This window comes from Spea bombifrons, chromosome 2 (assembly GCF_027358695.1).
Source record: "Spea bombifrons isolate aSpeBom1 chromosome 2, aSpeBom1.2.pri, whole genome shotgun sequence".
NCBI lineage: Eukaryota > Metazoa > Chordata > Amphibia > Anura > Pelobatidae > Spea > Spea bombifrons.
In genome coordinates this window covers 36,432,349-36,452,745 of record NC_071088.1, presented here as the reverse complement: position 1 = coordinate 36,452,745, position 20,397 = coordinate 36,432,349, and the positions used below count along the sequence as shown (strand labels likewise).

General features: G+C 37.5%; 1 protein-coding gene across 3 annotated transcripts; it reads left to right on the top strand.

Annotated features, from left to right (window-relative positions):
- Positions 1-3,627: 3,627 nt before the first annotated feature.
- Positions 3,628-18,568, top strand: LOC128475058 (mitochondrial glutamate carrier 1-like). 3 transcript variants are annotated; one of them, XM_053457525.1, is made up of 11 exons: positions 3,628-3,782; positions 5,477-5,520; positions 8,524-8,633; positions 9,249-9,374; positions 10,499-10,554; positions 13,995-14,085; positions 15,320-15,438; positions 16,093-16,297; positions 16,764-16,918; positions 17,394-17,469; positions 17,714-18,568. In XM_053457525.1, exons 3-11 carry the CDS (start codon positions 8,614-8,616, stop codon positions 17,871-17,873), a joined length of 1,008 nt encoding a protein of 335 aa, XP_053313500.1. In that variant the 5' UTR covers positions 3,628-3,782; positions 5,477-5,520; positions 8,524-8,613; the 3' UTR covers positions 17,874-18,568. The 3 variants fall into 3 exon arrangements, with proteins under 3 accessions (XP_053313500.1, XP_053313499.1, XP_053313497.1); XM_053457524.1 differs by having other exon boundaries at positions 5,474-5,520; XM_053457522.1 differs by lacking the exons at positions 3,628-3,782; positions 5,477-5,520; positions 8,524-8,633; positions 9,249-9,374; positions 10,499-10,554 and having other exon boundaries at positions 13,533-14,085.
- The last annotated feature ends 1,829 nt before the right edge of the window (positions 18,569-20,397 follow it).

The window sequence follows — 20,397 nt, the reverse complement described above, 5'->3', positions numbered from 1 at the left end:
GTAGCCTCTGACCTTGAATGGAATCAAAGTAGAGCCCTCCGCAGGACTGTTTCTTTAATCCCGATCCCACCCACTCACGGTGAATTTCTAACCATAACTGCCCGTTCCGGCAATGTGTGTTCCACTCCCGCATCATGTGTCCAATCCCGCCTGCTCCCGCAACATATGTGGTCAATCCCGCCCACCCCCTTACCAGATCTGCAGATTTCCTGTGCACTCCCGCAAGGCTGCCTTCGTGTGACTCAGTTGGGTTCCTGGGCGGAACAAGAGAAGAGCCGCTGTGTGGGAGCAAAGCAAAGGCAGCCTTGCAGGTCTGACCGCCCGCCTCAGACGTCTAAGGGAGTTGTCTAGATTTTGATACTGTATGTGTCATACTGGTCACATGGGATAAAATGGATGTAGACTCTAATTCAAGAATTGTGGGGGTAAAAATTCAGAATAAATTTATGCCTATCCCTCATTGTATTAGCCTCTACTGCTTCTAATGGGAGTATGAATATGTGTGAATGAGTATGTATTCATTTATGTATCTCTATAATTGTGTGATAGCATGGATGTGGATGTTAAACTGGTGGGCAAATACGGCACAGGTAGGTTGTTTGGGGGCAAAAATGGCAGGGGCAGGTTGTTTGAGGGCTAAGTCCTACGTGTGCAATATGGGATCCAGGGCAAGTCCTTTGTGTGCAATTTGGGTGCTGGGCAAGTGATATCTGCGCAATCTGGGTGCCAAGGTTGATCTATGGGGTGTGTGAGCTTTGATCTATACCTGCAATTTGGGGGTTGTGTGCATTATTTATTTGATCAATGCCTTCAGAGTTTTCTTGTGATTTTTACTATGTTACCATGTGTTTAATACAGGATTTGAGTGCCCAGGGTCCAATCGATATTAAAGATGGCCTTGCCCTCTTGGCAACGCAAAATTTCTTTGGCTTGCATTTGAACTTCTAACCCTCCAGTTTTAGACTTTGACCTCGCTTAATTAATTCTCCTCTAAAATAAAACATTTCCTCCTTTGTAGTATACAACTAGCACCTATCAGTGACAATATTTGCATTTAGCGCCTAATTATCTACATAGTCTCCATGTCTAAATTTCTCTACCATACCCACAAACAATTTTCATTAACAAATAATGGACACCTCTAAATTTTGCAACAATCTACTTGCACCACTATTTTCTATTTTTTGGTTACAACACACACACAAATGAACCTATGTAGAAAACCGTGTGGGAATATAATTTGTTTTATTCATATCAGTGGCATCGCTACGGGGGGCAACGGGGGGAAATTGCCCCCCCTAGGTTATTCCTTGCCCCCCCTGTTGCCCCCCCCGCCGAATTTGTAACCCCTTGACTGCTAACGACGGCATGGTGACGCCGCTAGCAGTCCCAGTCAGGTGCTAACGACGGCACCATGCCGTCACTAGCACTACCTTACCTTGATGAAGGTCTGTGGACCTCCATCACCACCTACCCCGGCGATCTGCCCCTCAAACTGAAGGGCATCACCGGGGCCACCCGATCTGCCCGGTGATGTCTCGCGCAATGACGCGATGACATCACCGCGCAACTTTATTAACAACTGACAATTGTCAGTTAAAGAGGTATGGGGGCATGCTGCTTAGATGCCTGTATCTCAGGCATCTAAGCAGCTACATACCCCAACAAATACTGTTTGAAAGGTAATCGCCTCGCCTTTCCAACGGTATATAGATTGTAATAAAAAATATTAAGTTAAAATAAAAATGTAAAAAAATAATTTGTGGGTCTCTAAAGGCAGATAAAAAAGATCAAAATTGCCTAGAGACCCCCAAATTAAATTATTTAAACATAAAGTAGTTTAACTTTAAAAAAAAAAAAAAAAAGTTTAAGTATTCTAGCTAAATGATCAGTGTGGTAGCCAATGTTACCACAGCGATCATATAGCTATAAAAAGTCGCATTCCCTTTTAAAAAATGGCCGATACTAATTTTTAATCCTATGATCCCTTTGATCATGGGGTTAAATTTAGCCAACGGTAGAGGGAGGCAATTTTTGAAATCCTGATGAACTGCAAATATTATTTAAATCAGCCATTTAGCCTGTGCGGTACGTGAGTAACCATCTCATCCCTGGAGCGCCTTGCATTTTTACTGCAAAACTTATTTTTGCTGTAAAAGTGATTTTTTTTCTCCCTTTACCATCATTTCTTTGGGATTGTAAGGGGAAAGAATGGTGTGTGCTTCTGTGAGTGAATGTATTTAAAGTATGGTGTGTGTACTTCTGCGATTGAATGGAGATATGAAAGGCGTGTGAATGGTCAGTAATTAGGGTTGTTTTGTTCAGTTGTCTTGTTCAGTTGATTAATACCTGCAATGCTGTTTCCATGTATTTATTTGATCTATACCTGCGATGCTACGTTTCATATATTATTATTGTATACCTGCAAATACAGGATTTGTATGTCTGATTCTGTTTATTTGATATATACCTTCAGTGCTGAGATCACAAGTGAATTTCAATTGATCTATACATGCAAAGCTGGGTTTGTGTGTTAATGTGTTGATCTATACCTGCTATCGGCAGCAGGGTCTAATATTTATATATATATTTATATATATATCGGCAGCAGGGACTAATATTAATATATATATCGGCAACTGGGGCTAATAGTAATATATTTGGGCAGCAGGGGCTAATATATATATATCAGCAGCAGGATCTAATATTAGGCCCTGAAATCATTTAGTGCAAAAGTTAAGGTATTGTGTTGTTTAAAGGATTTTAAGGATTAGTCGTACTAAATTGTGGCTTCAGGCTTCCCATTTTGAATGATCAAGTATTGTATTGTTCAATAACAAAAGTATCATTCCATAGCACATTACTTTTGGCAATATATATATATATATATATATATATATATATATATATATATATGTGTGTGTGTTTTTTCAGTGGTATGATTTAATGGTGGAAATTATTAATGCCCCCCCAGTTTGACTGTGGTATCTTGTGTGCCCCCCCTATATATTGTTTCTAGAGTCGCCACTGATTCATATATATTTCTAACATGCTAGATAAAAACATAGGCTGTGTCTATATTATATTCTACATGTGTGTTCCCTTACTGTGGAGCATTCAATTTTCCAAGAAGCTTAGAATGCACAATATGAACATTAGTGTTTGTTGTGTGTGCCCTTCACCTGTGTCCTCTAATTCCGGCCTGACCAGTATGATTTTACCGAAGGGCATATGTGTCACATACCACATAATTAACATATGGTTCTGACTGAAACCTATGACAACTACAGCTACTAGTTATTCATGCTCTTCAGCTAAAATCATGGTTAACCATATTTACCATGTAAATACTAACGTCAAACGTTTAGTTCGGTTTACAAACCGACAGTAATACGTCTTCTGTATCATACCAAGGTAATGAGTGACATTTTCCCGCCCACCGTCAAAACTTTCCACAGGCCCCTCACAAACCATAGCCAAGCGCCTGAACCAAATAATTGGAATTCCGTCTACTTTAGGGGGATGGGCTTACAAACAGAACCGTCTACTAGCTCGTAGTTGATTGGCCGAGACGCGCATTATTCTGTCGGGGATTCCCCGCCTCCTACCATGTGAAGCAGTGGAAATTTCCAGAGTGTCTCTTTCGCTGCCAGGTCATTGCGTTGAGTCGTGTGCGGTATTATACCTCACAGTAATATAAGCCGCGGTGTATTAGTTTCTAATATTTATTGCTCAATTCCTGCGCATCACGCTGTGAGAGACATTAGTGGAAGGATTACTAGGTGAGTTCTGGGCTGGCCAGCGTTTGCTGGTGTTACTCTGGTGTTGTTCACGTTCCTCTCCATTGATTACAGAAAGCCGGTCCGCATATTACGAAAACTCGAAATAATAAATGAAAATTAAGTTCTGCCGATGTTAATTCTAAATTTATGGGGGGGGGGTTGGTAAGCAACATTTTTAGTCACAAAAATAACTTGAGGATATTGAATGAAATAATGTATCTTTTGTAAGGGATGTGGGACTTACATTTGCTCTACATCAACATAAAATTGTTTGTTTAGGGGTTAAGTTTAAATGTACCAAAAGATGTTGCTATTTCGCAATTGTAAAACTTATTTAACACTTTATGATAGAATTATTTTTCTTTTGCGAAATATGTGCCAGAATTTAGGACCTTAGAAGAAATCTCGTATTTTCATTGACTTATGGCTATGGGGATATATGTATGTATGTGTGTGTGTGTGTGTGTGTGTGTATATATACATATATATATATATATATATATATATATATATATATATATATATATATATATATACACATATGTTTAATCTGATGGAAGCAGGAGGACCAATATTATTTAGTAAAAATGTACGTGTCAGGTTACTTTTTATTCAGGTCCATTGAAGAAAAAAAAAAAAAAAAACCCTGTAATAATGGGTGGTTTTGTAGTTCATTGAATTTAGAAACCTACACCCAGACACAGAATCGAGTACAGATTACCTCAGATTCAGGGAAAAGGATATCTGCATTGACTTTTAGGAAGTCATGTACTGTAGTTGGTGCATCAATAATAATACATTACCGCAAAATTCAATGAGTTAGGAAACTCTCCAGAAATCTCACTGATTAAACTATACAGAGCCAGCCAAGCTCTTTCTGTAGCAGAAGTTCAAGGGGGTTGGCCCTTCAAAATCTATAGAACCTCTGTGGTGGCTCTGCTGCGAAGCTGGTCAACTTGGACAGCCATGTTGAGTTTAAAGGTGCTGTTCCACAGCTACAGAATGTTTTTTGCACACTCTAGTATCCTTAGCCTTTCTGTTTATTCTTTCCTCTGTAGCATAAAATCAACACAAAAACCTTTCAAAGGGACACTTTTGAGAGGTCCCATTTAAGTTTCTGTGATGTTCCCTTTGCATACCCCCTCATGCATTTGCCCCATTTTGCCCGGTCCCACAAAATATACTGAATACAATTTGTAAGATCTATATTGACCCCCAGAGCTGGCTCCATGAACACTCGGGGCGGGGCCAATGAGACCCCATGCGCTTGTGGCTGGGCTCCCATTGTGTCCTGAACCAATCAGTGCAGCAAAACATAGAGACGCAGATGGGGTAGGGAGCAGCAGGAACATTTTTGGAATATAAGCAAAACTCCATGATGGATATAAAATCCAGCTGCTGCAATTTGGCAAACTTAACAATTTTGCCAAGAACGGACACAAGTAGACCAATAGAAATTTTTTTTGTACAGCGCCATTTTGTTTTTTATACTATTGGATACTTGGGTATTTTACATTTTCAAAAGATTTTTACCCTAAGGTTGCCAGGTAACAGTATTGCATAGTAAACTAGGATGTACACAGATGGACTTTAGCCATGAGTGGTCTCATATATACCTTTTATCAGCACAAATTATTGCGGCATCAAAATATCAAAATCTGTAAACTAATACTTTTTTATTTTATTTTAAGCAGGTTTCGAGAAATACCCTCAAATTCAGCATTTCAGTTATTCACTGGTAAGAGAACTATTGACCGCTCTGTACTATGAAACGTTTAGCAAGTGGCAGACTAAGTGTTGACAATGTAACTTCTAAAGGCAAAAATGTTTGCATCTTTTGTAGATTTTACCGCGGTAAAGCCACTTACTACATTTTCCCCCAACCAGCCTTTTCTATTTCCTAGGCCCTATCCCCCAGTAGGCTGAGCAAATGCAGAGACGCAACTTTTACATTACATGTTACGTGCTCTAACCTATTTACAACATTCATTGTGCTTTTATTTGTATTATAATTGTGCCATACGTGTGGGCAGCTGCTACAAAACAGCATTTGTTTACTGAAAAACTGCACAGTCTTAAAGACTTACAATACATACATTGGTTTAACACACTAGCCATATCTAGGTGGTGCACGTTAATATGCGCGGGTCCATAAGTGACATAGCAGTTTAAGTAGAGTGAAGTAAATTAGTATAATTCTCGCTCACTAGTCATGTTTGGGAGATAAGCATTTCTAAGAAAATTGTGCTGTAGCTCCTGGTATTTCATCAGTTGTTAAGACACTCTGCACATGTTATGAACTTGTATGTATACATATGTTATAGGCAACTTGTTTGTGCAGTTTTATTTTAGTATTACAAAGTGCTTAAGTTCTGCCCTGTATTTAAAACTAGCTTGTGTGCCCATTATTGTATTTTTCCCTCTGTAGTGATGGAAATGATGTGCACAAATATTTTTTTTTTCTTCTTTCGAGAGCCCAGCAGGGTCACGTAAAGTGCATTACTGGACCCCGCTGGGAGCCTTGGGGCACCTGCTAAACCATGTCCCCTGGAGGAAAGCATAGGGTGCAAAACCCTGGGTGCTGGGAAGTGCTCTCTGGTAGACTCAAGCACTCATATGCACTTTAAAATGGATGCAGCGTTAAGTTTTACCTATTGGAATGGCTGGTAGATTTCTACAGCCAAAGTAGTAAAGGTTTGTTACCATGAAGTAACATGCGTTGGGAAGGCATAAGGCTAGCTTAAATATAAGATGAGACCAATGCGCAAGTAAGTTTTTCAGGTATTTTTACAGTGGGAAAAAATGGGCAGAATCTGCCCTAAAGTTTTGTTTCTTTAATCCAGTAATGTTTATTTAAAACTTTTCTGTTAATTGTCTTAAAATTTTAGTGGTTTGGATATTGTATAGTTTCTTCCAGTATTACCAATTCTATATCTGCACACACCTGTCTATTTATTCTATCTGGTGTTTAGCGGTGTAAATCTAAAATCTGCTCTACACCAGTAAGATCCAGCACTGGTTTTGTTGAATGCTGCATGTATAAAGTGTTTTAAAGTCATTGATTTCATTGGAAGTATAGTCTTGCCACTGATTTTATAGAATTGCTGCATTTTCTGTGTCGGGTAAGTGCTTTTTTTTGTTTTGCTTTGGAAGAATGCAGCTAAAAGAAGTACTTAAACCAGGACCAGTCTTAATAAAGTGTTTTCTCGCATCCTGACTGGTGTTGTCTTGCGACTTGAAGTGCGGTTCTTTGGGAGACCTTTTTCCCCAGCGGAGCGTCATTACTCTGAGAACCAGAGCGGCTCCCCACTTGTAGCCAGGTTTCGCCACGAGGAAGGTGGCAACAGCAGCCAGGGACATCCCGCTAGGTCTCCTGCTTCCCGTTCCATATATCATCATCATCGTTTATCGTCTTTGTGCAACGATACATTGTGAATTTGGTTGTGATATGACTGCACATGCATGCTGATTATAAGCTAAATGGGGTTAGGTTGGGAACTAATCACTTGAAAAAGGACTTGAAGTTAGTAGTTGAGAAGGAACGGAGGAATGGTGTGAGCAGCAGAGCCATATACACTTAGTTAAGGATAGTGAAAGTAGAATTAGCAAAATATAAAAACAAAAAAAGGATTTGTAATGCCACAATCACACAATAAAGGCTGTCCTGCATATTATTCAACGTCTGCTGTCACTGCGGCCCACTGAACTGTTGATGTCTGCATACGCTGAGTACTGTTCTGGTAGTGCAGGTAAACACTGGGAACTGCAAAAAAATGTATTTAGCTATATAAGGAATTCACATAAATCAAAGTAAGGTTTGCACAATTGTTTTAAGAATTTGTGTGAAAATTGCTCTTGGATACTATGGGCACCTACAGTGTCAATAAACCGCTATCCAATCTAGCTGGAAGCAAGCATCTGTCACCCTAAAGATAGGCACAAACAGCAGTCATCTTTCTGTTGGTGCAGGATATAAAGGGAGCATTTTGAGAAAACAAAAACCCCAAATATTTGGTTTGATTTATATTTTCCATCTGTTCACTCGCTTTGCATTTTAAGTGATAAAAAAAAAAAAACTTAACATGAAGGCATTCTTTTTTCACACCTAAGAATTTAGTACTGCACATTTATACATATTCATAACACAGTATGTGGTAAGGATGCTTGCTAAATATTTAAGACTAAATTCTTCCACAGACCTCTCATCACTATTGTAAAGAAATCTTGTTTATAAAAAGTGTCTGTGATCAAATGTGATGTAACTGGGATGCTGAGCTGTTCGCAAATAGTGTAGTGATAGGTTGACTTTAACCCATAGATAGTCAAGTTTAGTAATTTTTTTTTTTTTTTACCGGATATGTAGTTAAATGCGTGTGAAATTGGTATTGTAAAGTGCTTTAGTGTTTTACCTAAAAACAAAAGGTTAAAAGCAACAACTGTAGTCAGTAGGACGCTCAAGCCATTTAATCCCCATTGCTTTTGATAGCTAATGCCAGGCTTTATTCTCTTGTATATTCCAAATAGTCATCCAAAGCACATGGTCCTTTCTCTTAAGCTGGGTGATGCAAGTTGCTTTTTTATAGTATAAGTATGGTCTTTGATTCATGCTTCTGAGTGGCATATGAGTGAGTTGCATATGAGTCATTTGCGTGCATTGATCTTTTGACATGTGAGTGGATGCCAGTGGTTTATTTATAGAGAAACAGCTGATGTAGTGAAAATCTTGTGTTTCTCTCCACAGTGCTCAGTTGGCATTCTGTGCTGTTAGGAGCCTGTACCTTAGCGACCAAACGGATCTCTTTCTGAGAAAAGAACCCCCAAAAACTTGAAGATGGCTGAGAAACAGATTAGGTAAGAGACCTAAACTGTGTTAAAATATACACTGGTCTGTACTTTTTACCTTTTTATTTAAATATATGTTTACTTTTATATATGTGTGTGTGTGTGTGTGTGGCAGTCATGTATTTCAAAGCAATTTTACTGAAATGTAAAAATAGGAATTCTTCAGACATACAAAAACTTTTCGTTTTGAGCTTCAAGACATTAATATTGGTTGTAGTACCATGTGAACGCTATTATTGTTGGTGCTTCTGATCTGTGTGTATGTTTTTGTGTTACATTTATACTTTTAAACTAGCATTTAATGCAGCCTGATCTATAACTTTATATTACAAAAAATATGTATCTGCATTTGTGTGTATTCAATGCATACCCCTTTATCAAGAGGTGATATACGCTAGTGATGGGTATATATGCCAAAACAAAGTAAGAAACATACCGTTGCGTGTCTCTCCGTGGATATGCAGGCACCTTAAAATCAATAGTTGTGGCACCGAGTTTTATGTATTATGCTTCTAAATCCTAGAGGCATTTGTTAAATTACCAAATATATAAAAACAGATTGTAAAAACACTGAAATGCTACCTTATGTTTATTAACTATTTCATGGCCTTTCCTGTGTTTAAGTCTGCCTGCCAAACTCATAAACGGTGGAATCGCAGGGATCATCGGGGTGACTTGTGTCTTTCCAATTGACTTGACTAAAACAAGGCTGCAGAATCAGAGGAATGGACAACAGATCTATAAGAACATGTGAGTGTACGGTTTCACCTATACATTGTGCGTATTGCTTTGCTAGTTTTAGCAGAACATGATCTTAAAGTTGACTAATACAGAGGTAACAGATACAACTATAGCCATTGTTGGGTCTGGTAGACATGCTGCATGCCCACAAACTCTTTGGTCAAGCATACAATATGCATTCTGTGACAGAACATTTCTTAGGATTTTAAGGAGATTTTAGGCTTGCAGAGTTCTCTCAGTACCTGGAGGCTATAACTATTTTTATGTACATTTTACTAAAAATGCAAGAAAATAATCAAAATGTTGGCTCCCCGCACAGTGAGAAAACCTGCTAAGTGGGGGTTATGTATGTTATATATATATAAATAAATATATACACAGTGTATGTATGTGAACATGAATGTGCATGGATGTCTATGTATAAATGCGTGTCTGAGCATGAATGTGAGATGGAGTGTGTGTGTTTACATATGTGTGCCAGAATGTAAGTTGGTGGGTGGGGCAAATATGTCACTGTGGGACATGTTGCTTGGTGAAGTTTGGGGGACCCGGCCAGTTATTACACCACATGAAAACCAGTCCCCACAATAATACATAAAATTGCTATCTGAAGCAAGAATTTAGCTGGTACTGTCCATAGAGCCTGAAGGATATGTAGCATAAAAATATTAACGCCTGCAGAAATCCCAACATATTGGTATTCCAAAAAAAGGGGCAAAATGTATAATCAATGTGATCTGTCACAAAAGAGATAAGAAACTAATGAAATTAAAATCCTATGTTGCCAAATGTAAATGTGATTATGGCTACCTCATTACAGCATGATTGGTAGGTATATAACTATTACAATCGTACAATATCGTGATGAATAAAATTTATGTAGGAGGTTCAATAAGTAGCAAAAACTAATTGTAAATTAATCCAATTTCCATAGTGCAACCTAGCGGCGACATGTATGTGTTTTGAATACATCGTTACCATTTACATAAAATAAGATACGCCACTTTTTTTATCTATTTATGCCATCGTTATCTATGCCCTTATGTAAAGCTAAACCCGTGGTGGATCTTGTCATTCCCATGTTTGAATCCACCTAAAACTTTTTTTTTTTTTTTTTTTTTTTTTCTCACCAGGTGGGATTGCTTGAGAAAGACCCTGCGCTCGGAAGGTTATTTTGGAATGTACAGAGGTATGCTAATTACTTATTTTTTTTTATTGTCAATTTTGGCATGAAATTCACATTTAGAGATATTATGCAAACCAGTTTGTGTTGCGCAGATGGCTACGTTGTTACAGACAGCAGCTGCAAACATATTGCAGATAAAGCTTAAGTCTTATCTGTGCAGCAAGAACATGAAACCACTAAGTGGTAATAAGCCTGTTCTTAAATATGTATTTTTAAGAAATGCAATATCCACTGTACTTAGTGTGCTTTCGATGCCTGCATAATCTGCCATGGTAATTTTAAGCAGTTACTTTAATAATTAAAGTAAAACGTTTTTGTAATGCATATATATATATATATATATATATATATACACACTCTGCTTCGTATATGGATGTGCTTAGTGAAATGTTAGGTTCCCCCCCAATGAACTTTACATAATTTTGAAATACTAACAATCTTATACAGAAATTACAGCGGCAAGAAAAAGTAAGCAAACCTTTTGGAATTACCAGCATTTATGTATAGATGGGTTCAATGAACCATCTGTTTTAATTAATAACACACACGTTATTGTATTGTTTTAATGCACAGTTGGCAGAACTGTAGTCTAATCGATGACAGGACTGGATATGTGTGTTTTTTGGAGGGTTTTTTTTTTTATTTATAGGTCAAAGTAGATCTAACGATTAGTTTGCTATTTACAAGAGGCATTTGCTGATGTCAGCCATGCCTCGCAAAAACTAAATCTCAGAAGACCTACAATCAAGAACCCTGTAACCCTTTCCAAAAGCTGGAAAGGGTTACAAAGTAATTTCAAACAGTTGGCAGCCATCCATGATGACTCCAAGGGCACAACACAGAAGTCTCAATGAGGTAAAATAGAACCCTAGGGTAACAGGCATGAATGAATTATTGAAACTGGTTAAGATCGCTGTTCATGAGTTTACCATACGCAAAATATTGAACAGACATGCAGTCTAGGACAGGACAACCAAGGAGGCCACCACTCTCCAAAAAAAAAAAAAAAGAACCCAAAAAACATTGCTGCACGCCTGAAGTTTGCCAAAGAGCACATTGATACTCCATAGCACTACTGGGAAATGTTTTGTTGAATTGTTCAGGAAGAATACACAGCACTATATTTGGCATTATAAGGGCACTGCATACCAACATGAAAGCATCCCTCCACTGCACTTCACTGTTGGGGTGAACATCATGATATTGGGCTGCTTTGCTGCCTCGAGGCCTGGACAGCATGCCATCATCGAGGGGACCAAATAATTCCCAAGTTTATCAAGGTATCATACAGAATAATGTCAGGATGGCTGTCTGCCAGCTGAAGCTCAGTAGAAGTTGAGTGATACAGCAGGACTATGACCCTAAACAGTGAAGTAAATCTACAGAATGACTTCAAAGAAAAAGGAAATCATTTTGGAGGGGCCCAGTCAGAGCCCAGACTTTAACCCATTTAAGATGTTTCGGAACGACCTCAAGAGAGCTGTTCAAACCAGACACCGTAGGGATATGGATGCAGTTTTATATGTTATGCAGGTTTGATACACAGATATAGGAAATGCTTGTTCGAGTTTATTGCTGCCAAAGTAGGTTTGGCCAGGTATTAAATCCAGAGGTTCAGTTAGTTTTTCAACCAGTACTGTGAATGGTTAATGGGTGTGTTCAACAAAGACATGAAAGATTATCATCGTTTGAGTTTTATTAGCTTAAGCGCATTGTGTTTGTCCATCAGATCACATTTTATGAACAATTAATGCAGAAAGCAGGGTTCCAAAGGGTTCATTTACTTTTTTCTTGCTGTTGTATCTTTGTAATGTAGACTCCAATAATTTTGCACAAATTCAGCACCTGTACGATTCAAAATAATCTGTACAGCATAGTTTAACTACACAGACATGATCTACTCTCTAAATTTCTTTTGCAGCCGTTGGCTGCCTTTGCCCCACATCGATTTTCGTGCTTGGCATTTCAGTAGTCGTATTTTTAATTGTTAAATGCTAGGCTCTGTTGTATGCAGAAGAATGTTGTTTGTTGCATCTGTGTTTTTCATATTGCAGACCTATCGACGTGGATTTTGAGGGCTAGCCGATCTGGCGAAGCCTCGGTGGATCATTAAAATGGTTCTTACAGTACTACTTACAACTGTAATTAGGCAAACTTTCTATTTTTGTTTTTTTTCTTCATATTTTTATTGTCTTATTTTGAGATTTTTTTTCCCCTTTACTAAGGATAGGATACATTTTGTTCTTTCGTTCCTGTTTATCTGTATCTACTACCCTCTTTGTCAAGGCAGTCCATTGAAAGACCTAGCAAGGATAATTTATATATGGTAGAACCTGCTTGGGTTTAAGGGCTGCAAAGCCTGGTTTCTGAAAAAGAAAAGGGTGCATGCTTAAAAATGTCCTTAACTCTTTGTGTTCGACTTTCTTCACAAAGTGTTAAGTAGATATATTGAACCACAGTGCGTTAGCACATAATCTCCTTGCATTAGGAATTCAATAACTGTCTTATCATCTATTTAAAGAAAATCTCCTTTTTTTTTTGCATGAGTCTTTTTGCTTTCTATGTTGTGTGCTTACTGCTGTCCTGTACAATACTGTTCTCATTATTCCGTCCCTCTAACACTACTTTACTTGGTTCCGTGTACTCTTTTTCTTATTGGGCATTATATTTGTTACCTGTAAAAACTATTGTTGTTTTTTGTACTTGGCTACATATAACATTGACAATATTTTTATATGTGAAGTGCCTAGTTAATGTCTACTTTTGTAATTAAAAAAACAAAAAACCTACTCTTTTATAAAGAGTCCTCTTTATAGCAATACATTGTTTTTACGATTATAGCACTGAGCCATTGGATTTAAAGTCTTCTATCTTGGGATGACAAACTGGTGTATACCATGTTTTCAGTCTCTGGCATGTTTTTATTACTAAGGTGAAAATTCTGCTTAGGTAATTGAGTATATAAAAAAAAAAAAAAAAAAATTGCAAAGGCTCATAAGATTCTGATTTTTAAAAGATATTCATGCTCGTCCTGAGCTTGTCAAATTGACCAAGTTGTCCAAAAGGATGGGTCGTCCCTCCCGACTCCATGGCTTGTCTGATTAATCCTTGGATCTCATCTTATCAGTAAAGACCTAAGCATCTATGGGGTGTAACACATTAGATTGCGATGAGCACTCATATAAAAATTATTATGCTTATAGTAGCCAACAATCCGAATAAACACTTTTCTTCTTCTGCGAATAGTACAAACACTTCTTTTGTCTTGTCTACTATAGCTATAGGTTGTTTTGTCCGTTCCCCCTCCTGCTTACGCATATGTATACATGTATATAACGATATAAAGGTATTGTCTAGTTATATCAATGTACTGATGCCTGTGGGCACTCTAGTCCTTAAAAACCTGTCTGATCTCTGTTACAAAGGCTTGCTTTTTATTTTAGGTGCAGCAGTAAATTTGACTCTTGTGACTCCAGAGAAAGCAATTAAGCTGGCAGCTAATGACTTTTTCAGACAACACTTGTCTAGAGATGGGTAAGGCGTTCTTTTTGGTGATATGAAAGTAGACTTTTGTCCTGTAGAAGAAGTTTGTGTTAAATTTTAGAGGGCTGATGTAGTCCTAAAATAAGATGTTGAGTTGCATATCCTTTTTAGACCTCTGAAAAAGGGGTCTTTTGTTGATCTTGCATGATTATCCAAATTCAGTACTGAACAGTCAGCGAAAATAAAGGTTTTTACTTAAAATATGTGAATGTTTACTTAACAATATTAAAGTGTTCAGCTAAGCAATGCTGATGCTGAAGGGTAATAAGAGAACCTCAAAGTGAACCAAATAGCTAAAAGTATTCGGCCATTTAGCTGTAAGCAATATAATGGAAATGCAACGATGCATGGAACTCACTGCTATATCAAAAACTACAATGTGGTTTTTGAGTTCCAGTAGCTCAATTTATGTTAAAAATGATAGACTGTTTTCTAGTGCCCTATAATTTCTGGACTGTCTTAATCTGTTGCATAGAGAGACCAGAGTTTGAACATTTTGTTTGTTTTTTGATGCCCATGTAATCACAAAGATGCATATCTATATTGATTGCAAGCCAGTGGCATAAGAGTAGATCGCAAGCAGCATGTTAAGCACGACAACTTCATGGTTTTCTTAGTATGCCCCTTTAAGATATATTTGTTTTTCTAAAGCATCATATTAGCATGTCAACTATATTCTAGTATATCACGTTATGTTAAAAATAAAAAATAACTAATGAGCTAAAATAACACAAGCAGCACATAAAGGCAACGGGACAATGCCTGCCAACAACGTGTTTTGAAGCAAACTGTAACCAAGAAGTCAGAAACTGTAAATCATTTTAATTACCCACTTCGTGATAATTCTAATGTATACAGAAAGATTTCATATTCTACTTGCATTGAATACCAATAGCCTACATTTTCAGACGGGAATAAAACTACTGCCTATCAAATGAACTAGTTCTAATGTGTTTCAACACTGTGGGAAATATGACTCTTGCGATCTGGTATTTGTCTTTACGGTTTAGTTTCAGAAGGTAAAAATAGCATGCATGGGTAATTGATACTGCGGGACCGGATCATACCTTATCGAGAGAGGCAAGGCACATGTACAGACACTCAATACATCGATGCATAGATAGTGACCACAGAAAAGAACCAGTAGCCCTGTGCAGTCTGCCCTTTTAATCCTACTTGTTTTCTTTTTTAATTCTTGGTTCTAAACAAGTGTTTTGTCTTTTAGCAAACGTTTGTCTCTCTATAAAGAAATGCTGGCAGGATGTGGTGCTGGAACATGTCAAGTTATTATTACTACTCCAATGGAGATGCTAAAAATTCAGCTCCAGGATGCTGGAAGACTTGGTATGTGTCCTTTTAAATGCAAATGAAAGTACTTACATCACACGTGCAATGAACATATGCATATGTCCACTCACATCTATGCACAAGCACGTGGTCGTATTATATCATTCACTCTCATATTATAAATGTGACATAAGTTGTTTGGGGTCTAACATCTTTCTTGGTGATTCTATATCCTGGGAGCCTCCCTTGCAGGCTGAGCTAACTCCAGACAGAAAACCCTAAAAGGAGGTATCCATAGTGTTGCCTGGCAAACTCATGGAATCTAGATGTTCACTCCTCCAGTTAGGTGACCTTGAGCCAGCATCCCATAATGGATGATGTGGCAGCACAAAATATTATGTTCTCAAACACGAGGTATAAGTATAGAAGCACATAAAATACAACTCAACCCTGCTCTTTTAACTGTTGAACTGCTTATTGCTAAACAACCATAATGAATTAACAAAAGCTGCTGAACTTGTCTATAAAATGAAATCTAGCACTTCTAGTGAATCTTCGGGAAACCTTTATTTTTTCCTAATCCATTAAGCCCCCAATAAATAAAAATGGGTTTAATTGTTTCACAATTTTTTTACAAAGATATATTTAAGGATGTAAATTTCCATTACCAAAAGTGATCACTGATTGATTTTTTTTTTGTTTTTGTTGAAGCATGTCAGCAGAAGACTATTACTAGTATACAATGCCCGACTCCTGGAACCAAGCACTTAAACCCAATTCCTGTACTCACAAGGGCTTATAATGTTGCACCAACTTCAGTAGCTCAAAAGATCTCTGCTACACATATTGCATCTGAGTTGCTGCGCACGGAAGGCGTTAAAGGACTATACAAGGGATTGGGAGCAACATTACTGAGGTACAAACTGACATATAAACACCTATCTATATACTTTGTTTCTATTTAATGGAAGCAGGGTCTTTTTAGGCTTCAGAACAGAATGAAACTGAACATTTGCAAAGATACTTTTTCTCTTCCAGATAACTGTATCAGAGAGGATTTAGGTTAGCAGGAAAGAAGGGTCGGGTTACATGGGAGAGAAGTTGTAGTAATTTTTTAAAATGTTAAGTAAAAGAATGTATTCTTTTTGTGACTGGGCATTTATTATTTTTAAATAGGTCTGGGTTTATTTTTTGTGCTTCCATTATTCTTGAATTTATGTACTGACACCTTTTATGCTGGAAGTTAACTAAAAAATGAGGCTATGTTTCATTTGAGACCTTGTAAAGTATTATAATAGGACAGAACAATATCCTGTGCGTATTCAGAAACATCCAGTGTTTTAAGCTTGGAATTAGCAGGTTCCCTTTTCCTGAACATGGAGGGATGTACCATTCTCCATCATCTACTTCCCATTATTTTCCAATCTCAATCAGCTGGGGAAATCCTCTCCAAATGACAGGGCTCCCTTCTTGCACTCGTTTGTTTCAGGCTGTATAGCTGGTTCTGTTGCAGCTGTGTCTGTCAATCCTTGTGATGGTAAGATATACTGCGTGCCAACTATTTTTTTATTTTTATAAATGTATAACTGAGTGCTACTACAAGTATCATAGCATTAACACATATTGAGTTGCAGTACAGTCTAGCTGAGAAGAAAATAGGGGCTGCCCTTGAATTCAGGTGTTTCAATCAGACCCATTGCCACAATTTTGTGTTCCATCTTTGTGGGAACAGTTTGGGGAAGGCCCTTTTGTATTCCAGCATGAACGTGCCCCAGTCTACAAAGCAAGGTCCATAAAGACATGGTTGGCTGAGTTTGGTGTAGAAGAATTTCTCATCTAACACCAGTGCCTGACCTCACAAATGCTCTACGCGATGTCATAAAAGTCCCTGTTGGTGTAATGGTCAGGTGCCCCAATACTTTTGTCCATATAGTATATATTTGTATACATTAAATGTGTGAGTTGTGCTCCATGTATGTGTGATATATCACTTTTGTATTTTGTTTTTGCAGTGATAAAAACACGACTTCAATCCTTAAATAAAGGAGCAAATGAAGAGAGCTATAATGGAATTGTAGACTGTGTCAGGTAAGCACACATCTAGCCAGACAGAACTGTTCCGGACACTACAATACAATACGCAATACAGTTTCCTAGGCAAAAGTATACATGATTGAGGTGGATGGTAATCCCTGTTGAACTTTTAGCGTTTGACCCAACGTCGTGTAGTTTTTCTGGAATTCATCAGACAATTATTCTAATTATTCAGATTTAATATTACTGACCATCGCAAGTCATCCATGTAATACATTGTTGTTTTTTTCTCTCACAGGAAAATCTGGATCAAGGAAGGTCCATCAGCTTTTTTGAAAGGGTCTGGATGCCGAGCATTAGTTATTGCCCCTTTATTTGGTATAGCCCAAGTTATATACTTTTTAGGTGTGGGAGAAACCCTCATTGAATTTGCCCAGTTGAACAGATTGACGTCTTAAAAGCATACATTCCTCTGGACAGGAACTGTGGAGGTTTTAAATTAACCATGACGAGCCAATACGTTTTACAGCATTTGTCGGGTCTGGTGAAACAATCCACTATTGTGCTGTATAGACCACTAGACTTTCTCATAGCACTGAAATTATGTAGCGTGTTTGTCTGTGATATTCGTTTTGAATCATTCAGCACTTTCTTATCATAGACATATCACCTCAAGACATTGGCACTCGGTTGCTGTAGCAGTAACGCAAAATTACAGCAATAATGAGGAACTGTCGCTGTTAAAGCATTCCCTATTTTGTTTGGTCTTAAAAGTCAGTTTTTTATAACTTATCTGTGAAGTAGATTAGAACCTTAGTCTATCTATACATTGTACTAGCCAAATCAAATGAACACAGCAACGCTAAAGCCTTTCTTATGCTAATGAATGGGCTGTATTTGTCCCCTACCATTCGCATCAGTGTGAGTTCACAAGTTAAGCATTGTGAGGAACTGCTGATGTGAGCAGCCCACCCAGTATAATTTAACTTAAAGATCTGGAAACGTTGCTCAGATATAAAATTAATTAAATGTATAGATGCAATTTGCTGCCATCTAAAATGATGCCCTCTTTTTATGAAAGATACATTTCAAAATAGGTGATGCAATAAGATGTGCCCATTTTCTTAAAGGAAACTTGTCATAAAACAAAGGGGACTTCCTCACAAATAGGTCCCTGAAAAAGTCCCAACTTATACTGAAAAATACAATATGTAATTATACAATGTGCATAGCACGTACACCATGCATTGTTGTGTACAATACCATTGACTTCAGGTCTGTTTACTGTGTTCTTACTAAAGTGCTAAAACAAAAACCTTTGCTTGATTACTGCTCATGCTCTGTAGAAGAACAGTCATTGGAGGCTCAGATTATTAGGTGGAACGCTCAACTTGCTTGGGAGTACTTGTATGTTAAAGGTGATACATCGTGGGGTTATCACAGTAAAGGCATTGTTTTAATATACTGAAATCACACGTGTATAATACGTGTATAAACGGAAAGTTTAGATTATAAATGGAGGTGAAACTAACTCAACACGGTTTATTAAATAGTTCCACACACGTTCCAAGGAACGCTAGAATACGGCTATAATTATCAATATAAATACAGACTTACAAGGTAGTGAAAGTAGTAGAAAGAAGAGCCTCACTGAGTCAAGTATATTATATGCCGAGAGTAGCATTCAAATTTCCGGCTTCCATGTGTAGGTATTTCTTCAGGTGGCTTTATAGAAGCTGGCATGTTCAAATGAGCCATTCACTAACTTAGTGCAGTTTTAAGCTCTATCGCTAGATGCTGCAAAAGGAGCATGTTGGCACATGACAAGCAAAAGTATGTGTTTTAGTGTATTAGTAATACTGGGCATTTGGTTTTCACCTGCAGATACATAGAGGGTTATGTATCAGGTGGTGAAGCAGACATCAAACAATCAACATGATGTTCCTGCTGATTAGTTCACTTTTAAACCAGAATTGCTCTTTATGTGATGATTGATTTCCTTTAAAACATATATTATATTTTTTGTTTTGTGGACAGATATCCTGCATAAACAGTCTGAATGCTATGAGCTTGAGAACACCTTTCAGTGCATGTATAGGTTACTCATTTGGCTCTCAAAGGGCAAAATTATATTTGTTGTGGTTCATGGGGGCCAATTCTGTTTAAAGTGTAGCTATGTTTCTAAGGATAATTAAAATATGGCTACAATTGTTGCCTCAAACAAAAAACAATCTCTACATGTTTCTGTACATATTTTTATGTTTTATAAAATTTAAATTACAAACAAATAGCACTGTGTTTTTGATACAAACGAATGGGGTAAGTGTGTGGGATTTCTTGTCAAAGCTACAAAAAAAATTTTTGAATTCCACATTGAGGCAAAGTGGGGACAATGCATTTGCCTTCATTGGGTGTCTTGATAAAGAACAATTCTAGTGCAAACTTAGAAAATGGTTTTATTACCTTAGCAACCAATGGTGCAGTCCAATAAAATTCCTCCAACCTTTAGGCCACTTTTTACACTAGGCAGTAGTTGGCTTCATCTCATTTGTTGAGTTATGTTTTTAACAACAGTCCGACATTAAAACATATCTTCATGAATTATGAAGTAGGCTTAGGCTACACTTTTGGAACAAATGAGTGGATCTGAAAGTTTTGCACGGTTTAACTAATAACCTTGTGTCCTGGTCTTGTAATGGTTCTTTGAAAACTAGTTTGGGGAAAATGTGAAAGTTTTTTTTTCCTCTCAAGGGCGCTTTTCGCATAAAATGCCACTGGATCAATAACATGTTATGCATGTCCAGTTTCACATTTTAGTGCTACTCATTTTTCCTTTATACTTGATCTTTGTGTCCCATATAAAACACTTTAATATGTTAGCTACAGTACATACAATTTGAGAGATTTTTAGGTAAAATGTATACATCCTCTAAATGTACTTTAATTGCCTTTTAAAAATGACCTCTTGTGGTCATTTAAAGA

Excerpts from the sequence above, each read along its gene's own strand:
- LOC128475058 (XM_053457522.1), top strand. The coding sequence starts at position 13,721 with ATGAGCACTCATATAAAAATTATTATGCTTATAGTAGCCAACAATCCG. Across the intron at positions 16,919-17,393 it reads GTCTGTCAATCCTTGTGATG|TGATAAAAACACGACTTCAA; the intron begins GTAAGATATACT and ends TTGTTTTTGCAG. Across the intron at positions 17,470-17,713 it reads GGAATTGTAGACTGTGTCAG|GAAAATCTGGATCAAGGAAG; the intron begins GTAAGCACACAT and ends TTTCTCTCACAG.